Below are 24,948 nucleotides of genomic sequence, written 5' to 3'. Positions count from 1 at the left end.
GATCTCCCACCTTCCATTCTCTCTGCCTCTCTACCACTTTTAGAATGATCCTAAAAACATACTGCTTTGGTCCAAGCCTTTGGTTAGTATTCCTGGAGTGTTGATTTGACAGAGGATTCAATCTGTTGCTTGAAATATTGCACAAACCTATCCAATCGGAGGAACAGTAGCTCTGCAGCATCACTGAGAGTCATCCCTCCACTGAGGCTGCAAGGAGAACGAGAGAGTGCCTCCATTTTGAGATTCATTTACAGGGGAGGAAAGCACTTCATGTTTTGTGCTAGGGTCAAGCAGTCAGGCCATGGCATTCCATTGAGGAAACCTCTCCAGTGGTGGCGTCGGGAACGACGTTGCCGCCAGTGGTCCCTCCTTGCTTAGGCATTGGAGCCTCCCCCACTGAGAGGTTGCAGAAGGGCTGCCTCCATGCAGCTAGTGGCCTCCCCATGTCGCAGGAGCTGCTCTGCTCTTCCACCGCCTTAAATGCCGCTAGATCAAGGAGACAACCCTCAATTGGGTCTTTTAATCTGGTTGCCACTAGCTTCCAGTCAGCGAGCAACTGAGCCACTTATGCTCGTGTCACTGGGAAAGGTCTCCAGAGACAGTACTGCATTGAGGAGCTTTCCCAGCGTGGCTCCCTGGCATATTACTGGGCACCGCCCCCACTCCCCCCCCCAACCCCCCCAACCCCATCCCACACACAAACACACCTCACCCAAATCTCACCGAACAGGTGTCTAGTGCCTGCAATATTTCCCAATAACAATATCGACTGTACTTCAAAAGTTACTAATTCATGTTCCAGGTACAATTTGTTTTTTCTCATCAGTTCATAATGATCAGGTATGTAAAATTGAATATATCACTTACTGGAAATTTCCTAAGAGGGAAAGGAACTCATTATGCAAGAGTTCCATTAGTTTTGCCTCTAAAGCTGTTATTGAGGATTGAGAGCCAAAGCTTCTGACTTTGTTAAATCTGTGTTGGACAATAAAGAACTATTAAAACCATTAAAGACAGAATTTATCTTGAAGTCATTTTATAATAAAGGAATACTGCATTATTTCTGTAGCCCAAACAATTCCTGAGGCACCAGTTCACCACCACAGCTACTAAACAAAGAAATAATTCAAAGACAAGACACATGCTGCTGTATGACATTGTCATCAGCTACCTCACCTGTGATTGTCATCAGTTATGATTCTGTGAGGCACTCCGTTTCCACTTCTATCTTGAAAATTGTGAAGAAATTCCATGTAGCTTATATGTGCCGCATCTTCCTGAAGACCACAACGTACGAGGAATGTATTCAGCTGGTCATCTTTAAGTCGAAGGTTGTACTTTTTAAGGACACGTAAAAAGTTTTCCCTAGTTACCTTCATGTGAAATAAAATCCCACAAGCGGGTTACCTGGGTTTAAGTGCTGACACAAGATTCATGTGAACAAGGAAACATAGAAAACAGGAGCAAGAGTAGGCCTCAAGCCTGCTGTGCCATTTAATAAAACTGGCTGATCTGATAGTAACCTCAAATCTGCATTCTGTCTACCCCCGATGACCCATCACCCCCCTTGCTTACCAAGAATCTATCCATCTCTGCCATAAAAATATTCAAAGACTCCACCTTCTCAGGAAGAGAGTTCCAAAGACTCACGGCCCTCGGAGAGAAAAAATTTCACCTCATCTCCGTTTCAATGGATGGCCCCTTATTTGCAAACAGTTCTCTATTTTCCCACAAGAGGGAATGTCTTCTCCACATTCACCCCTCAGGATCTTATGGATTACAATCAAGTCACCTCTTACTCGGCTAAACTCCAGCGGATGCAAGCTTAGCCTGTCCAATCTTTCCCCATTAAACAATCCTCCCATTCCAGGTATTAGTCTAGTAAGCCTTCTCTGAACTGATTCCAACCCATTTACACCCTTCCTTAAATAAGGAGACCAATACTGTACATAATGCTCCAAGTGTGATCTCACTAATGCCCTGTACAACTGAACATAACATTCATACTTTTGTATTCGATTCCCCTCATAATAAATGATAACATTGTATTGACTTTCCTAATTACTTGCTGTATCTCGGTACAACAAGGTACAACTTACTTTTATTAATTGGTGAATAGGCTTACCGAGGTGACTGGCAATATGTTTCAAACCAGTTAGTATCAACATTTATCCTGTAATGTACAGTTCCTCCCCCTGGCCTATTTCACATTTTATTATGTATATTTATATTGGATTTTTCAATCTTTTTACAAATATTGCAACAAAGAAAAGGAACGTAATTAACAATGCAAAACAGGTATAGTACAGAACAAGAATTATAGAAATATAGGATCAAACAAGACAGGATAAGTTTAGCATAATATACTAAGGAACTAGTGCTCCAGTTTTTATACCTGATCAATCCAATAGCAGCTTAATAACAGATTACAGATTTATGGGGAAAGAAGGTTAATGTCATTTAAGTACTAAAGGATAAAAGTTCAGGGCACTCATCTTCATGTATTGCGAGATCAAGACAATCAATACATTAAACAAACCACTACAATATCTTCATGGAAAGCTCACAGGAGCAGGTCAGACAAAGTGGAACCTATAAATTTAAGATAGGGGTCCCAAGTGGAATACATCAGATTTAGAATGGGTCCATAGGAATACATTCCATAACTAATTTATGCCAGTTTTGAATTGAAGGACGTTTCCTAATCCTAATCCAGGATCATAGGATATTCTTACAAGCTGCAAAAGTGAGAATATTGTGGAGCCTCTTTTCATTAGTATCAGTAATCCTCCCATCTGGATGACCCAGAATTAGGAATATAGGATTAAGTTCTAAGGCTCTGTCAAAGATCTTTTACAGCTCTCTGACTACACCAGACAGAGGATTGAATCCGAACACAGGCCCATATGCAGTGTATATAATCACCTTGACTACCAGGCACTTTAGGCACATCAGGGATATAGCAGGCTCAAACCTGAATCTAAGACTAGGTGTGAAATGTAGGTGATGCAGTATCTTAAATTGAGTCGCCTTCATTTTATTGCAAACAATAATTTTACAATCCCACAAACTACTCCATGTTTCCTCATCAATAGGGTGGCATGATAGCTCAGTGGTTAGCACTGTTCGTTCACAGCTCCAAGGTTCCTGGTTTGATTCCCGGCTTGGGTCACTCTCTGTGCGGAGTCTGCACATTCTCCCTGTGTCTATGTGGGTTTCCTCCGGGTACTCCTGTTTTCTTCCACAGTTCAAAGCTGTTCAGGTTGGGTGGATTGGCCATGCTAAATTGCCCTTAGTGTCCAAAAAGGTTAGGTGGGGTTACTGGGTTACGGGGCAGGATGGAGGTGTGGACTAAAGTAAGGTCCTCTTTCCAAGGGCCGGGGCAGATTCCATGGGCCGAATGGCCTCTTTCTGCACTGTAAATTCTGTGAGTCTATGAATGTTAATTGCCAAGCCTTTTTCACAAGGCTGCAGGATACCCAATTTACTAACGCAGGATCTGGAACATAGGATATTGTAAAACTTGCTGATTAGCGTTTTAGGCTCCACAGAGTTCAGTATTTTTTCCACCAGGGATAAAGAGGAGTTAACACGTAAGGTTGTCTTATTAAGGATAAGGGGCGTCATTCTCAGACCCCCCGCCGGGTCGGAGAATGGCCGTTGCCCGCCGTGAATCCCGCCCCCGCCGAAGTCTCCGAAGGGAGAAAAGTCGGCGGGACGTTAATGGCGCCGCTGCCGCGGAGAATGTCACGGGTCTGCGCAAGGCAGCCGATTTTCGGCCTGCCGATATTCTCCCTTCCGGATGGACCGAAGTCCCATCGACGTGATGACCGTTCACGTCGACGTGAATCAAACCTCCTTTTCATCGGCGTGACCCGGTGCTCCAGGCTCACGCCGACCAGCGAGGAGGTGAGTGACGGCCTGGGGGGTTGGCTCTGGGCAGGAAATGGCGTGGCCGCAGACTGATTGCGTGAGGAGAGGTGTGTCTCGGCTTGTGTGTGTGTGTGTGCGGCGGTGGGGGGGGTGGTTAGAGTAGGCTGGGCTCCGGGGGAGTGCCGGGAGGGGGTCCGTGCTGGGGTGGAGGTTGGGGGTTGGAGGGAGTCCGTGCCGGGGTGGAGGTTGGGGGTTGGAGGGAGTCCGTGCCGGGGTGGAGGTTGGGGGGGGTCCGTGCTGGGGTGGAGGTTGGGGAGGGGGTCTGTGCTGGGGTGGAGGTTGGGGGTTGGAGGGGGTCCGTGCTGGGGTGGAGGTTGGGGGGGGGGTCCGTGCTGGGGTGGAGGTTGGGGAGGGGGTCCTTGCCGAGGAGGGTGATGGGAGGGCAAATGAGTTGGTCCACCTGGCCAGGTGCCAGCCTCCAACAGTTGGACCCATGCGGTCCATGCCACCTGGCTGGGGGGAGGAGGGGATATGGACAATGATGACATGTCGTCGTTCCCCTCCCCCCCACCAGGCCGTCATGTTTCCAGATCATCCAGCGATGTTGGCCGCCGTGGTGGCAGCCGCTCATGTCTATGTTGCCCTGGATGAGGAGGAGGAGGAGGAGCGTGCCAGAGAGGCGGCGCAGGCTGCCGCAGAGGGGCAGGCGGCAGCCGCCCAGGCTGGAGGGACACCTGACCGACAGGACGAGGAGGGGGAGGAGGACGTCGCGGCCCCACGACAACGGAGGCACCCGAGGGCGCCCCGTGTGTACCGGCCCCGCCAGTCATACCAGGACCTTACGGACCGGGAATGCAGGAGGAGACTCCGGATGAGCCGGGAAACCGTGGCACACATCTGCCACCTGCTGGCACACCTGTCACCGCGTGGCACTGGCGGGGGACACCCTCTCCCCGTGTCCGTCAAGGTTACGGTGGCCCTGAACTTTTATGCGACGGGGTCATTCCAGGCAACGAGTGGGGACCTGTCCGGCATATCGCAGACATCGGTGCACCGGTGCATCCGGGCAGTGACAGATGCCCTTTATGCCATGGCGCACCGCTACATCCGCTTCCCCGTGGACCGGGCCAGCCAAGATGACCGGGCCGTGGGCTTCTCTGCCGTGGCCGGGTTCCCCATGGTCCAGGGCGCGATCGATGGGATGCACGTCGCCGTGCGGCCACCTGCAGAGAACAGGGCCGTGTTCACTAATAGGAAGGGGACCTATTCGATGAATGTACAGGTGATCTGCGACCACCGCATGATGATCCTGCACGTCTGCGCCCGTCACCCAGGCAGTGTACACGACTCATTCGTGTTGTCGCGGTCATCCATCCCCGGCATGTACGAGGGACGCCATCCCCGGCTGAGGGGCTGGTTGCTGGGCGACAGGGGCTACCCATTGCGATCGTGGCTGATGACGCCTATAAGGAGGCCACGCAATGAGGCGGAGAACCGCTACAATGATGCCCACGTAGCGACAAGGGGAGTGATCGAGAGGTGCTTTGGCGTGCTGAAGATGCGTTTCAGGTGCCTGGACCTCTCTGGGGGCGCCTCCAGTATCGGTCAGATAGGGTCGGCTGCATCATTGTGGTGTGCTGCGTCCTGCACAACATAGCCCAGCAGAGCGACGATGTGCCGCAGGCAGAGGAGGGCGGAGTGGAGGAGCAGCAGGAAGAGGCACAGTCCTCCCCAGATGGGGGGGATGGGGGCAATGGTCAGGGCAGACGGGGTAGGCACAGGCGGGTGGCTGTCCACCGTTACCGGCTGGCCCAGCGGGCACGGGACAGACTGATAGCCGCCCGCTTCACTGACTAGATGGGCGTGGGAATCGGGTAGTATGGCCACAGACCGCACACCATGGCAACAGCCGACCACCCACACCCCCCACCCATCCACCCACCCAGCACCCTCACCCCCCTCCCCAACCCCACACACCCCACCCGCATGCACATCACCCCCCCCCCAATTGCCGATCCACCGGCGGCACAACGGGCCGGGCTCACCCAGTTGCGGGTGGACGCGTGTCTATCGCAGGCCATGGAGGATGATGACAACCCGCCTCCGATGAGCTCCTGGCTCTACATCGTTGGACTATGTCTGACCCATGGCCACAGTACCACCATCCACCCGGACCATCCCTGCATGCGGCTGTGACACTGCAGCGCACGGTCCCGTCCTCTGCCCGGGGGATATTGATGGCGGCCCAGGGGGAAGGGGGCAGACTCACCTGGGGCTGAGGTAAGACCACCCGTCACACACACACTTGCGCTCAACGTACATGACACGCCCGCACACTTTGGACAGAGCACAAAGGCAGCTTCGGTAGGTGTAACATTGACTTTAATAACCAAAGGAGTTCATGCACGTGCCCTAGCCCCTAAAACTCATCTGTGCCCTGCACCCGGGCCAACTTACTCAGTGTCTAATTGTTTGGCCTTACGGGCCCTTTGACTACGTCTACGTGGTTCCCCAGACGGTACAGCAGAACTGGAGGTGGACTCCTGTGATTCCTGCCCTCTGACACTGGATCCCTTTGGCGGCCGTTTCCTGGGGCGTCCTGGCCTAGATGGGTCAGGCTGCGGCCCGGGCGACTGGGATGGCGAGCTGCCAGCCTGTCCTGCCCGTTGCCCACCCGATGCACCTGGGACGGAAGGGGGGGAGTCCGAGGTGTCGCGGTGTACCGGGACCTCCCCTACAGAGGGAGCCGGGACGGACCACACCACCTCCTCCTCCCTCGGGGTGCCCGATGGCCCCCAGGCCTCTACATGGGTGGGGGATGCGAACGGACTGGCCATCTGATGCCCCCCCGACATCTGGCGCTGCCAGTCCTGGAGGCCCGTGCTGGTATCGACAGGGGTCTGCAGGTTTGCAGCCATGGAGCCCAGGGTGTTGTCAAACCCTGTCTGTGACAGTGCGACGCCGGCTCGCACACGGCCACTGGCGCCGATGCCCTCAGCGATGGCCTGCTGAGACTGGGCCATGGCCTGCAGAGACTGGGCCATGGCCTGCAGAGACTGGGCTATGGCCTGCTGAGACTGGGCCATGGCCTGCTGAGACTGGGCTATGGCGTTGAGCGCCTCTGCCATCTGGCGCTGGCACTGGCTCATGGCCTCCTGTGAGAGGGCAGCCATTTCCTGGGCCACAGACGCCGCCTGCACGGAAGGCCCCAGGCCTCGCAAACCGTTCCCCATGTCTGACACCGTCGCACCCATTGCCTCCACCGCGGACGCCACCCGTGCGGTGTCAGCCTGGTTGGCACGCATGACCGGGACCACTCCCAGCTCCTGGACGCGGGTGGACTCCTCCACCTGCGACCGCAGCCGCCGCAAGCCGCCCGTCACCCTCTTCGCTCGTCTCCGGGTCGGTGGTTGCATCGGATCTATGTGTGGGTGTGGTAACTGCAGGAACCCGGGATCCATCTGGGCGGCAGATGTTCGCTTGGCCTGGGCTGCCCTCCGACCGCCCGGTCCCTCTGCTGCTCCTACCTCCACCTGCTGTACCGGGACGGCTGTGTTGTGCGCACCAGTGAGTGTACCAGACGCCTCATCACTAAAGTGCCCAACCGTGGTGAGTGTTTCTGCGATGGTGGAGGGTGTTGGTGACAGCAGAGGCGTTGTGTCGTGCTCTTCGTCCCACTCTGACTCCATGGCACTTTGGGGTGGGGGTTCGTCTCCACCCATCCACTCTGAGTCACTGTCCGGTATTTCGTCTTCCCGGGTAGGGGTGTCCTGGGTAGTGCTATCCCGGGTAGTGCTGTCCCGGGTAGGGGTGTCCTGGGTAGTGCTGTCCTGGGTAGTGCTGTCCCGGGTAGGGGTGTCCTGGGAAGTGCTGTCCCGGGTAGGGGTGTCCTGGGTAGTGGTGTCCTGGGTAGTGGTGTCCTGGCTCGGATGTGACGGGGGCCTGGGGCTGCCCCCCTCATCGCTGGGTGGTCGCTCCCGCACGTGACGGGGGTGTCGTCTCCCTGTTGCTCCAGGTCTCTCCGTCTCCCGTGGTGTGCGAGGGGCATCCTGCGGGCGTTGCATGCTGGAGGGTGCGGGTCTCTCCGTCTCCTGTGGTCTCCGAGGGGCATCCTGCGGGCGGTGTGCATCTGCGGGGATGGGTGCCTGGACGTTTGGTCCTGCGATACACAATGAAGCATGCATGGTTAGACATCAGGCAGTGATCAGGTGATACGGGGGAGGGGGATATAGGGGAGGGGGGAAATGGGGACGGGCTGTCGGTGGCTCACTTGCTGGTGGGCCCCCGACCTTTGCATCAGCAACCTCCCGGTCCTCAGGTCCGCCAGCCAGTTCCAGGGCCCTTTCCTCGTGTACGGTCAGTGGCCTCTCATCAGCGGGCCCTCCTCCAGTCCTCACATGCTCCCTATTGTTGTGTGCGCGCTTCTCCTGTGGGGGGGGGGGGGTGGTGGCAGGGGTAAAAGGCAACAGTGTTAGGCAGGTATATGAATGCACGCCATCGGTTGCGCGTGCATTGCAGAGGTTAAGGTTAGGGCTGGATTCACTTGGGGATATGGGGGATATGGGGGAGGGGGGATATGGGGGATATGGGGGAGGGGGGATATGGGGGATATGGGGGAGGGGGGTATATGGGGGATATGGGGGAGGGGATATGGGGATATGGGGGAGGGGGGATATGGGGAGGGGGATATGGGGAGGGGGGATATGGGGGATATGGGGGAGGGGGGATATGGGGGAGGGGGGATATGGGGGAGGGGGGATATGGAGAGGGGGGGATATGGGGGAGGGGGGGATATGGGGGAGGCTCACCCTGCCTGCTCTGACGAGGTCGTTCACCTTCTTGTGGCACTGGGTGCCTGTCCGTGGTGTCAGGGCCACAGCGGTGACGGCCTCTGCCACTTCCCTCCACAGACGCCGGCTGTGGCGTGGGGCACCTCTGCGGCCGTGCCCGGGATACAGGACGTCCCTCCTCTGCTCCACCGCGTCCAGGAGCGGCTCCACATCGCGTGACTCGAACCTCGGGGCTGAGCGACGGCCAGCCATCCAGTCGGGTGTTGCGGTCGGGTGTTCCGGTCGGTTGGGGGGGAGCTGCGCGGCCTTATGAGCCGTCACGCCGTGCAGCGCGTATGACGCTGCACGGCGTGAACCACTGCGCAAGCGCGGATCCCGTTACGTCGCTGCTAGCCCATTTCGGGCCGGAGACTATCGTCCCATTTTTATGACGTGATGCAAGTGGGATTTGCGCCGTTTTTTGCGCCGATCGGCGGACTTTCCGCCGATAACGGAGAATTTCGCCCAAGATCTCTAAGCTGTAAATATTTTTTTTAAAGAATATCTCAGAATGTCAAATTGGTGGCATAGCTGCTCAAAGTATGACAAGGAAGCATCTCTGAACATGTCTCCTGGACCAGAAATGCTTCTATCCATGCACCAAATGGTCCATAAGACACAACGGGAAGTCTGGGATGCCCAAGATGGGAGAGAAAGTGGAAATCAGTTTAGATCTCCCTTCTAATTGGTGGACCAATCTCCACGCTCTAAGAATATTAACAACAATAGGATTATGACATTTAGCAGTCCCAGCCTTAATGTCGTCATAAAACAACACGACCTTCAGAGGGTCAGCCTCAATGTTGAACCAAATGGAGGCATGGTTCTCCCTAACCAAATCCCTTATGAACCTAAGGTGAGAAGCCAACTGATATAGCCTGATGTTTGGGACGTCCAGACCCCTTGGCCCCAGGAGCTGGAGCTTAGTAAACTTCAGGTGAGAAATGGGGAGGATGGAAGTGAGATTTTGGGGATGGGAAAAGAGAGGGCTGAAGGAGGTGGAGGATTTGTTTTTGGAGGAGGGGTCGCAAATTTGGAGGAGTTGAAGTAGAAGTATGGGTTTCCGCGTGAGAGGAGTTTTCGGTATATGTAGGTGCAGGACTTTGCTAGAAAGGTTTTACCTCCTCGTGTTGGAGGATGTGCTGTCGGTAATGGGGTTGGAGGGTAGGGTCATCTCGGCGATTTATGGAAGGATTTTGAAGAATCTGGGGCGAGATTCTCCGACCGCTCTGCCGGGTCGGAGAATCGGCGGACGCTGGCGTGAATCCTGCCCCCGCCGGTTGCCGAATTCTCCGGGACCGGATATTCGGCGTGGTCGGGAATCGCCCCCCCAGGATGGGCCGAAGTCCCGCTGCTAGAATGCCTGTCCCGCCAGCGTAGATTAAACCACCTACCATACCGGCAGGACAAGGCAGCGCGGGTGGGCTCCGGGGTCCTGGGGGGGCGCGGGGCGATCTGGCCACGGGAGGGTGCCTTCACGGTGGCTTGGCCCGCAATCGGGGCCCACCGATCCATGGGCGGGCCTGTGCCGTGGGGGCATTCTTTTCCTTCCGCCTTCGCCACGGTCTCCACCATGGCGGAGGCGGAATAGACTCCATCCACAGCGCATGCGCGGGGATGCTGTGAGCGGCCGCTAATGCTCCCGCGCATGTGCCACCCGGAGATGTCATTTCCGCGCCAGCTGGCGGGGCACCAAAGGCCTTTTCCGCCAGCTGGCGGGGCGGAAATTAGTCCCGCGCGGGCCTAGCCCCTTAAGGTTGGGGCTCGGCCCCCCAAGATACGGAGGATTCCGCACCTTTGGGGCGGCGTGATGCCCGACTGATTTGCGCCGTTTTGGGCGCCGGTCGGCGGATATCATGCCGATACCGGAGAATTCCGCCACTTCGGCAAAATTCTCCGGTATCGGCGCGACGTCCGCCGACCGGCGCCAAAAACGGCGCAAATCAGTCGGGCATCGCGCCGCCCCAAAGGTGCGGAATCCTCCGCATCTTGGGGGGCCGAGCCCTAACGTTGAGGGGCTAGGCCCGCGCCGGACTGATTTCCGCCCCGCCAGCTGGCGGAAGTGCCCCGCCAGCTGGCGGAAGTGCCCCGCCAGCTGGCGCGGAAATGACATTGCCGGGCGGCGCATGCGCAGGAGCGTTAGCGGCCGCTCACGGCACCCCGCGCATGCGCAGTGGAAGGAGTCTCTTCCGCCTCCGCCATGGTGGAGACCGTGGCGAAGGCGGAAGGAAAAGAGTGCCCCACGGCACAGACCCGCCCGTGGATCGGTGGGCCCCGATCGCGGGCCAGGCCACCGTGGGGGCACCCCCCGGGGCCAGATCGCCCCACGCCCCCCAGGACCCCGGAGCCCGCCCGCGCCACCTTGTCCCGCCAGTAAGAGAGGAGGTTTAATCCACGCCGGCGGGACAGGCATCCTAGCAGCGGGACTTCGGCCCATTCGGGCCGGAGAATCGCGGGGGGGGGGGCCGCCAACCGGCGCGGCCTGATTCCCGCTTCCGACAAATATCCGGTGCCGGAGAATTCGGCAACCAGCAGGGGCGGGATTCACGCCAGCCCCCGGCGATTCTCCGACCCGGCGAGGGGTCGGAGAATCTCGCCCAAGGTGTCTATGGAGGGGTTCAGGCCAAGTGGGAGGAGGAGTTGGGAATGGTGCTGGGGGTTGGGACTGTAGTGCGACATGCTGCGGAGAGTGAACACGTTTGCGATGCTGGGGTTGATACAGTTGAAGGTGGTGCACAAGGCGCATTTAACAAAGTCAAGGATGAGCCAGCTGTTTGAGGGTAGAGGATACTTGTGAAATGCCTGGGAGGGGCCCGGCTAATCATGTGCACATGTTCTTGTCCTGCCCAAAGTTCGAGAAATTTTGGGGTCATTTTTCAGCATCATGTCGGCAATCCTGCTTGGGCATTTGGAGCTGGGTCCCCTGGGGGGCATTTTCGTGGTGTCGGGCCTGCCGGAGTTGCAGACGGGAGTGGGGGCAGATGTTTTAGCCTTTGCCTCATTGACCACTCGCAGGTGTGTTCTGTTGGGGTGGAGGTCAGCTTCTCCACCCTTTGCCTCAGCGTGGCTGGGGGATCTAGTAGAGTTCTTACTTTTTGAGAAGGTGAAATTTGCCCTAAGCGGGGCAAATGAGGGGTACCACAAGAGATGGGGTTTGACTATTTTGCATTTTGGAGAGCTAGTTACCGTCAACTGTTAGGAGGGTGGGTTTGGGGGAGGAAGGGATTGGGGGGGTTGGTGCAGGTTTACTTGTATTTGGGGGTGTCATATTTTTGTTTTGTTTTGTAAAATGTTAAAATGGAATAAAAGTACTTTTCCAAAAAAAAAACTTATGGTGAGGTTTCTTCTTATTCCAGATAAACAACCTGATCATTCCATTAATCTCCTTAAACCTCTAGCTGACAGAAATATTGACAATATAGCAATCTAGGCAAGACAATCTAGGGCAGCACGGTAGCATTGTGGATAGCACAATTGCTTCACAGTTCCAGGGTCCCAGGTTCGATTCCGGCTTGGGTCACTGTCTGTGCGGAGTCTGCACATCCTCCCTGTGTGTGCGTGGGTGTGCTCCGGTTTCCTCCTACAGTCCAAAGATGTGCAGGTTAGGTGGATTGGCTATGATAAATTGCCCTATGTGTCCAATATTGCCCTTAGTGTTGGGTGGGGTTACTGGGTTATGGGGATAGGGTGTAGGTGTTAATCTTGGGTAGGGTGCTCTTTCCAAGAGCTGGTGCAAACCCGTTGGGCCGAATGGCCTCGTTCTGCACTGTAAATTCTATAATTTTAATCAAGCCAATCCTGCCCAGCCATGAAACTGACAAGGATGACCAACAAATCAAGTCCCACTTAACAGAAGCGATCAGCGAGGAAAATTGGCCCATACAGCTGCCTCAACAGGGGGTAATCATGACACCCAGGTCCTTAAACCCCAACAGAGACCACCTAAAGGGGAAATTAGCAAGGGGGGGAGGTCTTACCCCTCAGCTCTCCCACCACTTTGCCTTCGATTTTGTCAAATTGATTTTGTAACCGAGTATGCACTAAATCTATCCACCACACTCATGATAGCGGGAACCGAGATGTCCATCTTCCACACTGTTGTGCATTGCAACCAATGCCCTTCTGTATAGTATGTCATGTGATACGTGGTGACATCAGAGGCATTTGGGAGGTTTCCCTCTCTTTCATCGAGTAAGCAAACAACACCTCTGGAATAAACTCTGACAACTGGTTAGTAACCTATAGTGTGGCAACCTGGTTATACTTTATCTCTACTGTGAATTAAAAGCAAAGACCCTTAAAACAAACAGCACATCATCTGCATAAAGCGTAACCTTACACTACTTATCCCCGCACTCCAGCCCGATATTAGGGGTCCCGCCTAATAGCTGCCAAAGGCCAGGTCAAATATCGAGGGTGATAGGGGCAGTCTTGCCTTGTCCCTCTCTGGAGCACACAATTCTCAGACCTAAAGCCATTCATGAGCACCGCCCCCATAGGTCTATGGTACAACATCTGAATCCTCACCCAGCCCAAATCTCCACAAGTAGCTCCAATCAACCCAATCAAAGGCTGTCTCCGTATCCAAGGAGATCACCAGCCCATCCAGGACCCGCTTCGGAAAGGCCTGCATCACGTTCAGCAATCTCCGAACATTATTGCGAGAGAACCTGCCTTTAATAAACCCAGTCTGATCTTCCTGAAGAATAGTCGGAAGGATACTGTCATGACCTCCACAAGGCCTTTGGTGAGGCCATTATCAATCTCTGCATGAGGCTCGTGGAGTACGAGCTTCCCAGATAGGGGTGGAGGCCACCTAGCTTAGAACTGAACATAAAAGCCAGCCAGAGCAGGGACCGGCTTGTTGGTTGTCCCAACAAGGACTGGATCGTAATTAGTGACGGCCGTGGGTAGAGTATTGTTATGAATAAAATAAATATTCTTCTTCCTACCGCTGGCTTCCTTGGTCACTAAAAATACCCTCCAACCGTTTTGCCCGTATCTTAGAAAAGAATTTCAAGTTAACGTTCAAACGAAAGTTCAGCCTGCAAGAGGCACATTCCTCCAGATCTTTACCTGTCTTCAAAATCAGGAAGATGTTAACCTCCCAAAGTGTCAGTGGCAACATCCCTGTCTCAAAAGAGTGACAGTACATAGCACCAATGGTTCAATCAGCAGATCCTTAAACTTTCTGTAAACCTCACAGCCGAAACCATCTGGCTGTACGATTTTGCCCGGCCGATGCTCCCTAAGAGCCGCAGCCATCTCGTCTTTAGAACAGGAGCATTAAGGGAAGCACAGTGGTTAACACAGTTGCTTCACAGCTCCAGGGTCCCAGGTTCGATTCCCGGCTCGGTCGCTATCTGTGCAGAGTCTGCGCGTTCTCCCTGTGTCTGCGTGGGTTTCCTCCGGGTGCTGCGGTTTCCTCCCACAATCCAAAGATGTGCGGGTTAGGTGGATTGGCCATGCTAAATTGCCCTTAATGTCAAAAAAGGTTAAATGGGGGTTCCGGGGATAGGGTAGATACGTGGGCTTGAGTAGGGTTCTCTTTGTAAGGGCCGGTGCAGACTTGATGGGCCAAATGGCCTCCTTCTGCACTGTAGATTCTATGATTCTATGTGCAGGCTAGGTGGATTGGCCACGTTAAATTGCCCCTTAATTGGAAAAAAAATGAATTGGGTACTCTAAATTTATTTTTAAAAAAGAAAAGGAGCATTAAGATCCAAGCATTGGTCATTCAACGCTACAGGGAATCCAAGGGGAGTGAAAAAACATTCTACATGTTTCATCACATCATCAGACTTATATAACTCAGCATTAAAAGCTCAATTAACCTCCACCATATTTATTAGCCTCACACCCCACGAACTTTGCTCAAAGGGGCTAGCCCTAGAGTCTGCCTTCTTCTTAGTCAGACAGGCCAAGTACTTACTTGCCTTATTCCCAAACTCATATAGATTCAAAAAGAATGAGTCTAGATTCGCCACTGCTGTGCTAACCTCCTACAACATTTGCTTGTTAGGGGCCCTCCTATACCCCTCATCATCATCAGACCTCCAATTGACGCTGGCTCTCCAGCATTCTACACCTTTTGTTGGTCAGGTAAGAAATAAGCAGTCCCCTAGCATGGGCCTTAAAAGTCTTCCATAAGGTGGAGGAGTGACATCAGAGGTTGAGTTAACTGAGCAGAAAAACTCATACTCCTTCTTAAAATATGTGGTAAAAGGTGCAGCGCCAGGTAGTGAGGTGTCAAACTGCCATAACCTAGATCGGGGGGGAACGAGCCCTCAAGCAGAAATTCCAGGAAAATTTCACAATCGGAAATTACAATACTGCCTACAGAACAAGAGGACACCAGGTTTGTCCTGGGCACAAGAAAATAGTCATTTCTAGTGTGACACTGATGGCTGAGAAAGGTCTATCTCTGGGATGCAAAGTCCTCCACACATTCATATATTGCACCTCCTCACATGCTGAGGCCAGTACTCTAGCCTATAGGGTGGAAGGGTTCCGAGTGACCTGGACCTTGACATTCAAGAGGTTCAGAAGACATTTGAAGTCACCACCCCCTCCCCCCCCCCCCCCCCCACCTACCCACATGAGTAATATCCCAACAATTCAGGAGAATCAGGGGGCAGAGTTGAATATGGTAGCCATCACAAAGGAGAAAGTGCTAGAGAAACTAAGAGGTCTAAAAATTGATAAATCTCCAGGCCCAGATGGACTACTACATCCTAGCGTTCTAAAGGAGATAGCTGAAGAAATGGAGGCGTTAGTTATGATCTTTCAAAAGTCACTGGAGTCAGGGAAAGTCCCAGAGGATTGGAAAATCGCAGTTGTAACCCCCCTGTTCAAGAAGGGAACAAGGAAAAAGATGGAAAATTATAGGCCAATTAGCCTAACCTCGGTTGTTGGCAAGATTCTAGAATCCATTGTTAAGGATGAGATTTCTAAATTCTTGGAAGTGCAGGGTCGGATTAGGACAAGTCAGCATGGATTTAGTAAGGGGAGGTCATGCCTGACAAACCTGTTAGAGTTCTTTGAAGAGATAACAAATAGGTTAGACCAAGGAGAGCCAATGGATGTTATCTATCTTGACTTCCAAAAGGCCTTTGATAAGGTGCCTCATGGGAGACTGCTGAGTAAAATAAGGGCCCATGGTATTCGAGGCAAGGTACTAACATGGATTGACGATTGGCTGTCAGGCAGAAGGCAGAGAGTTGGGATAAAAGGTTCTTTTTCGGAATGGCAACCGGTGACGAGTGGTTGTCCCGCAGGGTTCAGTATTGGGGCCACAGCTGTTCTCTTTATATATTAACGATCTAGATGATGGGACTGGGGGCATTCTGGCTAAGTTTGCCGATGATACAAAGATAGATGGAGGGGCAGGTAGTATGGAGGAGGTGGGGAGGCTGCAGAAAGATTTAGACAGTTTAGGAGAGTGGTCCAAGAAATGGCTGATGAAATTCAACGTGGGCAAGTGCGAGGTCTTACACTTTGGAAAAAAGAATAGAGGCATGGACTATTTTCTAAACGGTGACAAAATTCATAATGCTGAAGTGCGAAGGGACTTGGGAGTCCTAGTCCAGGATTCTCTAAAGGTAAACTTGCAGGTTGAGTCCGTAATTAAGAAAGCAAATGCAATGTTGTAATTTATCTCAAGAGGCTTGGAATATAAAAGCAGGGATGTACTTCTGAAGCTTTATAAAGCATTAGTTAGGCCCCATTTAGAATACTGTGAGCAACTTTGGGCCCCACACCTCAGGAAGGACATACTGGCACTGGAGCGGGTCCAGCGGAGATTCACACGGATGATCCCAGGAATGGTAGGCCTAACATACGATGAACGTCTGAGGATCCTGGGATTATATTCATTGGAGTTTAGGAGGTTGAGGGGAGATCTAATAGAAACTTACAAGATAATGAATGGCTTAGATAGGGTGGACGTAGGGAAGTTGTTTCCATTAGCAGGGGAGACTAGGACCCGGGAGCACAGCCTTAGAATAAAAGGGAGTCACTTTAGAACAGAGATGAGGAGAAATTTCTTCAGCCAGAGAGTGGTGGGTCTGTGGAATTCATTGCCAGAGAGGGCGGTGGAGGCCGGGACGTTGAGTGTCTTTAAGACAGAAGTTGATAAATTCTTGATTTCTCGAGGAATTAAGGGCTATGGAGAGAGCGGGTAAATGGAGTTGAAATCAGCCATGGTGGAGTGGACTCGATGGGCCGAATGGCCTTACTTCCACTCCTATGTTTTATGGTCTTATGGTCTTTGACAACACCTTCCAAACTTTCCTCTAGAAGGACAAGAGCAGCATCTCCCCCTCCAAGTCACTCACTGTCCTGACTTGAAACCATATCATCGTTCCTTCACTGTCGCTGGGTCAAAATTCCTGGAACCCCCTCCCTAACAGCACTGTGGGTGTACCTACACCACATGGACTGCAGCAGTTCAAGAAGACAGCTCACCAGCACCTTCTCCACGCAGTTAGTGATGGGCAATAAATGCTGGCCTAATCAACAATGTCCATAATCCCATGAATGAATATTTAAAACGACTCCACTCACCAGACTCATTGACTTTGTGGCCTGTCAAAGCTAAATCAGTAAATTAGTGTTTAATATCTGGAAGTGTATTTACATTGTGGATTAATTATACTGGGAACTGAGTCAAGGCTCCACAGAATTATTTACTGTTAAAACTGTATTCCTTCAGTCTAGGCTGGATTCCAGCCCAGTTTCCATTGTGTCATTCAATCCCTTAAATTGGCAATATAAATATTCTCTTTTCAAAATTGAATTTTCTTTAAATAACGGCAAAAGTGTACTGTCTTCATAAAAATATTATATCGCACATAAATCATAAGATAATGAGTTCCAACACATGCCATATGCTTTCAATAAAATAAAATAAAACGTTTACCAAGCACTATTATGAAGATAGTGTCCCTTAATTGTTTCCAACATATAACTCCATGAAGCTATTCTATTAGGTCGACAGTCTGTTCCAAATGTTACTTGAAAATTGGCACATTTCCCAAAGAACTGAATAGGAGCCTGGACAAAAGCAAACTTGTTTCGCACACTGGAATATTGAAGTCTTTTAGCTCCTCCTCCCCCATACTGACGTACAGAATTCCTCCTGACGGGAACAGACAAACACGAAATTCGCCTGAGAATAGAATGTCACTTTGAGCATTACCAACATTTAATGTCAACAGGGTCAAAGAACACTAAGTTACCTTTCCAGAATTGCCTTGGTCATAGTAATAGAAGTCAGCCAGCATACACTTGAAACCCTCCCTGAACTTTTCCTTTAACCAGTTTTCTATGTCCAATGTCAGCTTTCTCTCCGTGTCTGCTTTGGTTTGGTTTCTTCCTGGGGATCCTGCATTTGAATGTGAAAGGTTATCCACTGATGTAAAAGAAACAAATTCCAACTGGGGAAGGAAACCAAATGTCTTGAATTTGACACATTCATCAGTTCATATTGAAATCTATGTGTAACACGTGTACCTTTAATTATGCCATAATTTTTAACCGTCTGGCAGGTTATTAATTGGTACTGGTTTTAGTTACTTGTTTATGGGTTCGATGACAAATGAAGGAATGCTCATTTCACTTTATTTTGGATTTTTCATCAAGCGAAGCTCCCAGTCTCCAAGTTCCCATATGTGCTCTTACACATACTAACAACCAAAAAATCTGTTCGGATTTTGTGGTACGCGAGTGTGATTTTATAATGTGCATTTTTGTTGCTTCTAATTCTAGTTTGGAGATTTGGGGGGGAGACTTTACATTCCTCTGCCTGGCAGAAACTGAGCAGTAGAGGAATTCAAATGGAAATGATGATCTTTCTGCCCCATTCTCTGGGTGCCGTATTTCCCGGGCCCTTCCACTGGGTGCGGGGATACCATCATGCATCAGGTAGAAGCTTAATTTATCTATCCAAATCGAAATTCTTTGGCATAAGTATGACTCCAGTGCCATTTTAACTGTCTGCTGAGCAGTGGGCACTTTGACAGAATGGTAGAAGAGTTCAAGTTGTCTTCTTGAAGTCAGGAGGAGCAGGGGCACTCCTCCAGGTTCAACAAGAATAATGTGAGCCTCAATCATCTTGGGCCTCCCCCAGTTCCAATTGCAAAAGCCCCTCGTCACGAGCCTACCTTTTTCCCACCCTGGAGCTGGAAAACAGCCTCAGGACACTCATCTGCTGCCTGCAGCTCATTGCATACACGTTACCCTCAAAATATACCTGGCACTATAGAGCAGCCAGCCACCGCATTCCACCAGTCACCGGTTTAATGCTTACAAGTTATCCTGTAGTCTCATGAAGGATAGAGAAAGTATTCATACATACTTGACTGATCTTCTGGTAATTGGAATCTGGTTATTTTGCCAAGCGCTGGCGGAACTGATCCCCATCCTTCCCTGTTATCACTTTTAGTTTGGAAGTTCAATGCCCTCATTAAGCTGTCCGCTTTAATAATCCCAAGCTCATGTGGGTCGTACCTGGAGATTGTATCAATAAAGAACAGAGGAACTCAGAAGAGGTTTAACATTGGAAAGGAGATACAAATGAATGGTGTGAGAAATCAAAGTATGGGAGTTACATTCCTGGATAACTCTGGTGGGGAGGACCTGCTTTCTTTTAGAAAGAATCGTGGCTTTGAACAGTTGAACAGCTAATGTAAAGTCACGTTTAAACATTCTCATCGTTGGCGGCAAGGCCTCTCCTTTGAACAGGTTTTGCATAGATCAGCCATGGGGTATATCTACAAACAGTATCTACAAGCTCACTGAGGCTGCTCCTGAACAAATAAACTATGATCAAGCATTAGCCATGAAGTGAATGGCTTTAGAGTCTTGTATCCCGTCACCAATCTACTGCACAATCACATCAATCTTTTGCGAAAAACTTCTAAAACATTCCACAAATATTGTGGGTGACTATTGCCTGTATTTTCACTGATGTTTTCAATTGACCGATTAAGTACAGAACTGCACTGAAGTATCTGAATGTACACTTATATCCGCACTTACTGATCCAAGACTGTTGCTGGATTTGGTTTCAGCCAAATACTCCCTTGTTTACACTGCCTGCTCCTAAAATTCCTCTGCCCTGGAGAAAACTCTGGTGATGCTTGCCCAAACACTAGGGAAAACGTAGCACACTTAAAGGTTCAGAGTGTACAGGTGCAAGCATCCACATTCTCCAAGCGTTTGAAGTGAAGCAATTCAGGGTGCCTTTAAAAAGTGGGAACAATGTCTAACAGATGTCCAAGGATGTCCTTAGTAAACCAGGCTTGATAAAACGTTGGAATTATAAGGATGAACTGCTTCTATCCAAGGCTCAGAATGGAATCTTACTGTGGCTTTTACATTGTTAGAATGCAGTTCCTAAGAAAACCCCTTTGCAGTGAAGTCAATATTCACAGGAACATCAGAGCAGGAGTGGGTTGTTCAGCCTATGAGCCTGCTCTGCCATGGAATGGGATCTTGGCCATCCACCTTTTCCCCACACTATCCCCATCTCCCTTTACATCAGTGATATTTAGAAATCTATCGATCTCTACTTTAAACATACTCCATGCTGAACTTCCACAGCCCTCTGCAACTGGGAATGCGAAAGCTTCACCACCTCTGAATAAAAGAAAGCCTCCTCTTCTCATTCGTAAGTGGTTTCCCCCTCTTGTTTTGAAATTCTCTCCCCTGCTTCTGGACTCCCCAAACCAGGGGAAACATCTTACTTGCATCTACCCTGTCTGTTCCTGTAAGTATTTTGTAGGTTTCAATGCGATCACCTCTCAATCTTCGAAACTCTATAGAATACCGGCCCAGATTCCCCAATTTCTTTTCACAGTTCTGCCATCCAGGGAACAAGTCATGTGAACCATCCTTGCACTTCCTCTATAGCAATAATATCCTTCCCAAGTTAAGGAGACCAAACCTCCAGGTGCGCTCTTATCGGTGTTGTCTTGGATGGTGTCTGTGCCGCATTTGTGGTGCAGATTTTGCCCCATGCTTCAATTTGGGTAGGTTGTTAAGGCGGGCTGTGGCAGCTTCTGCTAAAGGCTGCAGTGTCAGCAGATCATGATGTTAGTCAGTGTGTAACGCTGATTTGTCACTAGCCAGTCCGACCTCAACGCTGAAGTTAACACCCTCTAGTAATCCACAACCGAACATGTGTTCAGAAAGCTGGCCAAAGCTCCCACCGGTTCTTTTTGAAGGGATCATCAATAATTTTCAGGTTAGTTGCTGACTGATTTCTACTGGCAGTTGCTGAGTTAGTAAAAGTCCTTGAAAGTTTGTACTGCAAAGTAAAGTTCACAGGAAATGGTATTGCACGTGGTGACAACCTTGGTTCTTACTTCAAAGTTGCTGTTCAGACCACTTGACCTCAGTCATGGGTTTCCCTGTTTTTACTCTCCTTGCCCTGCAGCATGACAGGGTAAATGAGTAGAGGTGACCAAAAAATTACAAGCTGCTAGAAGAGGGAGGAGGAGCAGTGGGGGAAGGGCTCACAGTAGGAGGATGATTCACCCAGGGCAAGGGAGCAATTCTCTTACTACTGTACTATGAGCACAGAGCTGCCACAAAACCCCAGGGGATAGCTACTGGCCTACAACAGATATCCGCTGAACACATGGTTTGTGATTCTGCACAACCCATGGTCAACATATAACATGAGCCAAGAAATGTCATCGTGCAGGGCATTCGTGTGTTTAAACAACACTTTTGTAGCCTGGACTGCTCTACAGCAGTCCTGAGGTACTTGGCAGAGCATGTTTCACACAATTTGTCCAGTTCTCTGCATCATCCAGGTACAGCCTTTGCTGTCAGGTACATAGAACATAGGACATAGAACGATACAGCGCAGTACAGGCCCTTCGGCCCACGATGTTGCACCGAAACAAAAGCCATCTAACCTACACTATGCCATTATCATCCATATGCTTATCCAATAAACTTTTAAATGCCCTCAATGTTGGCGAGTTCACTACTGTTGCAGGTAGGGCATTCCACGGCCTCACCACTCTTTGCGTAAAGAACTTACCTCTGACCTCTGTCCTATATCTATTACCCCTCAGTTTAAAGCTATGTCCCCTCGTGCTAGCCATTTCCATCCGCGGGAGAAGGCTCTCACTGTCCACCCTATCTAACCCCCTGATCATTTTGTATGCCTCTATTAAGTCTCCTCTTAACCTTCTTCTCTCTAACGAAAACAACCTCAAGTCCATCAGCCTTTCCTCATAAGATTTTCCCTCCATACAAGGCAACATCCTGGTAAATCTCCTCTGCACCCGCTCCAAAGCTTCCACGTCCTTCCTATAATGCGGTGACCAGAACTGTACGCAATACTCCAAATGCGGCCGTACCAGAGTTTTGTACAGCTGCAACATGACCTCATGACTCCGGAACTCAATCCCTCTACCAATAAAGGCCAACACTCCATAGGCCTTCTTCACAACCCTATCAACCTGGGTGGCAACTTTCAGGGATCTATGTACATGGACACCTAGATCCCTCTGCTCATCCACACTTCCAAGAACTTTACCATTAGCCAAATATTCCGCATTCCTGTTATTCCTTCCAAAGTGAATCACCTCACACTTCTCTACATTAAACTCCATTTGCCACCTCTCAGCCCAGCTCTGCAGCTAATCGATGTCCCTCTGTAACCTGCTACATCCTTCCGCACTGTCGACAACACCACCGACTTTAGTGTCGTCTGCAAATTTACTCACCCACCCTTCTGCGCCCTCCTCTAGGTCATTGATAAAAATGACAAACAGCAACGGCCCCAGAACAGATCCTTGTGGTACGCCACTTGTAACCGAACTCCATTCTGAACATTTCCCATCAACCACCACCCTCTGTCTTCTTTCAGCTAGCCAATTTCTGATCCACATCTCTAAATCACCCTCAATCCCCAGCCTCCGTATTTTCTGCAATAGCCTACCGTGGGGAACCTTATCAAACGCTTTACTGAAATCCATATACACCACATCAACTGCTCTACCCTCGTCTACCTGTTCAGTCACCTTCTCAAAGAACTCGATAAGGTTTGTGAGGCATGACCTACCCTTCACAAAGCCATGCTGACTATCCCTGATCATATTATTCTTATCTAGATGATTATAAATCTTGTCTCTTATAATCCCCTCCAAGACTTTACCCACTACAGACGTGAGGCTCACCGGTCTATAGTTGCCGGGGTTGTCTCTGCTCCCCTTTTTGAACAAAGCGACCACATTTGCTATCCTCCAGTCCTCTGGCACTATTCCTGTAGCCAATAATGACATAAAAATCAAAGCTAAAGGCCCAGCAATCTCTTCCCTGGCTTCCCAGAGAATCCTAGGATAAATCCCATCAGGCCCCGGGGACTTATCTATTTTCAGCCTGTCCAGAATTGCCAACACCTCTTCCCTACGTACCTCAATGCCATCTATTCTAATAGCCTGGGTCTCAGCATTCTCCTCCACAACATTATCTTTTTCCTGAGTGAATACTGACGAAAAATATTCATTTAGTATCTCGCCTATCTCTTCAAACTCCACACACAACTTCCCATCCCTGTCCTTGACTGGCCCTACTCTTACCCTAGTCATTCTTTTATTCCTGACATACCTATAGAAAGCTTTTGGGTTTTCCTTGATCCTACCTGCCAAATACTTCTCATGTCCCCTCCTTGCTCGTCTTAGCTCTCTCTTTAGATCCTTCCTCACTACCTTGTAACTATTAATCGCCCCAACTGAAACTTCACACCTCATCTTCACATAGGCCTCCTTCTTCCTCTTAACAAGAGATTCCACTTCTTTGGTAAACCAAGGTTCCCTCGCTCGACGCCTTCCTCCCTGCCTGACCGGTACGGACTTATCAAGAACACGCAGTAGCTGTTCCTTGAACAAGCTCCACTTATCCAGTGTGCCCAACACTTGCAGCCTACTTCTCCAACCTATCCCCCCCAAGTCATATCTAATGGCATCAGAATTGCCCTTCCCCCAGCTATAACTCTTGCCCTGCGGTGTATACTTATCCCTTTCCATCACTAACGTAAACGTCACCGAATTGTGGTCACTGTCCCCAAAGTGCTCTCCTACCTCCAAATCTAACACCTGGCCTGGTTCATTACCCAAAACCAAATCTAAAGTGGCCTCGCCTCTTGTTGGCCTGTCAACATATTGTGTCAGGAAACCCTCCTGCTCACATTGTACAAAAACGACCCATCTAATGTACTCGAAATATATCTTTCCCAGTCAATATTTGGAAAGTTAAAGTCTCCCATAATAACTACCCTGTTACTTTCGCTCTTATCCAGAATCATCTTCGCCAGCCTTTCCTCTACATCCCTAGAACTATTTGGAGGCCTATAGAAAACTCCCAATATAGCGTATACAGCAATGAGCTGAGGAGAAGGAGATGAAATAAAAGGAGGATGAGGAGGAAGCAACCAACATAGTCCTTTTCTGGCTGGACTGTCTGTGATCAGCTATGCGGACCATCCCCACCCACCCACCTCCCCGGCAGGCTCAGATTGAGAGCCCAGAGTCTGAGCCCCTTCATTTTCCTGCACGTCTGCGCATTGCCCTCCCCACCTTTGAACCTGATTCAAATGAGATCTTGAGGACCAAGCAGGTTCTGCTTTCGCGTCAAAGTTAAGCGAACGTGGCATGTGTCGGGAAGGTCGGCCAGTGTGTGTCGCAAAGGTCGGCCGATGTGGGTCACGAAGGTCGGCTGGCGTGGGCCACATAGGTCGGCTGGCGTGGGCCGCAAAGGTCGGCCGGCGTGGGCCGCAAAGGTCAGTCAGCGTGGATCGCGAAGGTCGGCCGGCGTGGATCGTGAAAGTCAGCCTCCGTGGGTCACAAAGATCAGCCAGCATGGGTCGGGAAGGTTGGCCAACGGTGTGTCGTGATGGTCAGCTGGTGTTGGCCCTGAAGGTCGGCTGGTGTGGGTCTTGAAGGTCGACCAGCGCCGGTGATGATTGTCGGTCGGCATGGGCCCTGAAGATCGACCGACGTGGGTCCTGAAGGTCGACCGGCATGGGTCCGAAAGGCCAGTCAGTTGGCAAAAACAGGTCCCGGGGAAAAAAGTTTAAAAAACACTGCTCTAGAAGGCCTTCTGGTCCCCTGTGGATAGAGGACCTCTTTCCTCTTCTCCACCTCCTGCACCGCAGTTTCCAATGCTGCATCAGAGAAGCTTGAGGTCTTCTCTCTATCATGTAATGCTATTTGTTTGTATTTACGAG

The 24,948-nt window shown here is 50.8% G+C and overlaps 1 protein-coding gene across 1 annotated transcript in view; it reads right to left on the bottom strand.

The window, feature by feature from the left end:
- Nucleotides 1-24,948, bottom strand: part of LOC140392448 (EF-hand calcium-binding domain-containing protein 6-like) — a 99,885-nt gene that overhangs the window by 43,347 nt on the left and 31,590 nt on the right. The window contains exons 7-10 of the mRNA XM_072477702.1: nt 19,060-19,211; nt 17,942-18,087; nt 1,177-1,373; nt 868-975 (exon numbers count right to left, since the gene is read on the bottom strand). Of these exons, the coding sequence (XP_072333803.1) occupies nt 868-975; nt 1,177-1,373; nt 17,942-18,087; nt 19,060-19,211 (603 nt within the window). The remainder of the gene's footprint in view (nt 1-867; nt 976-1,176; nt 1,374-17,941; nt 18,088-19,059; nt 19,212-24,948) is intronic.

This window comes from Scyliorhinus torazame, chromosome 16 (assembly GCF_047496885.1).
Source record: "Scyliorhinus torazame isolate Kashiwa2021f chromosome 16, sScyTor2.1, whole genome shotgun sequence".
Lineage (NCBI taxonomy): Eukaryota > Metazoa > Chordata > Chondrichthyes > Carcharhiniformes > Scyliorhinidae > Scyliorhinus > Scyliorhinus torazame.
The sequence above is the reverse complement of the archived record's forward strand: the minus strand, read 5'-3'. Positions and strand labels throughout refer to the sequence as shown.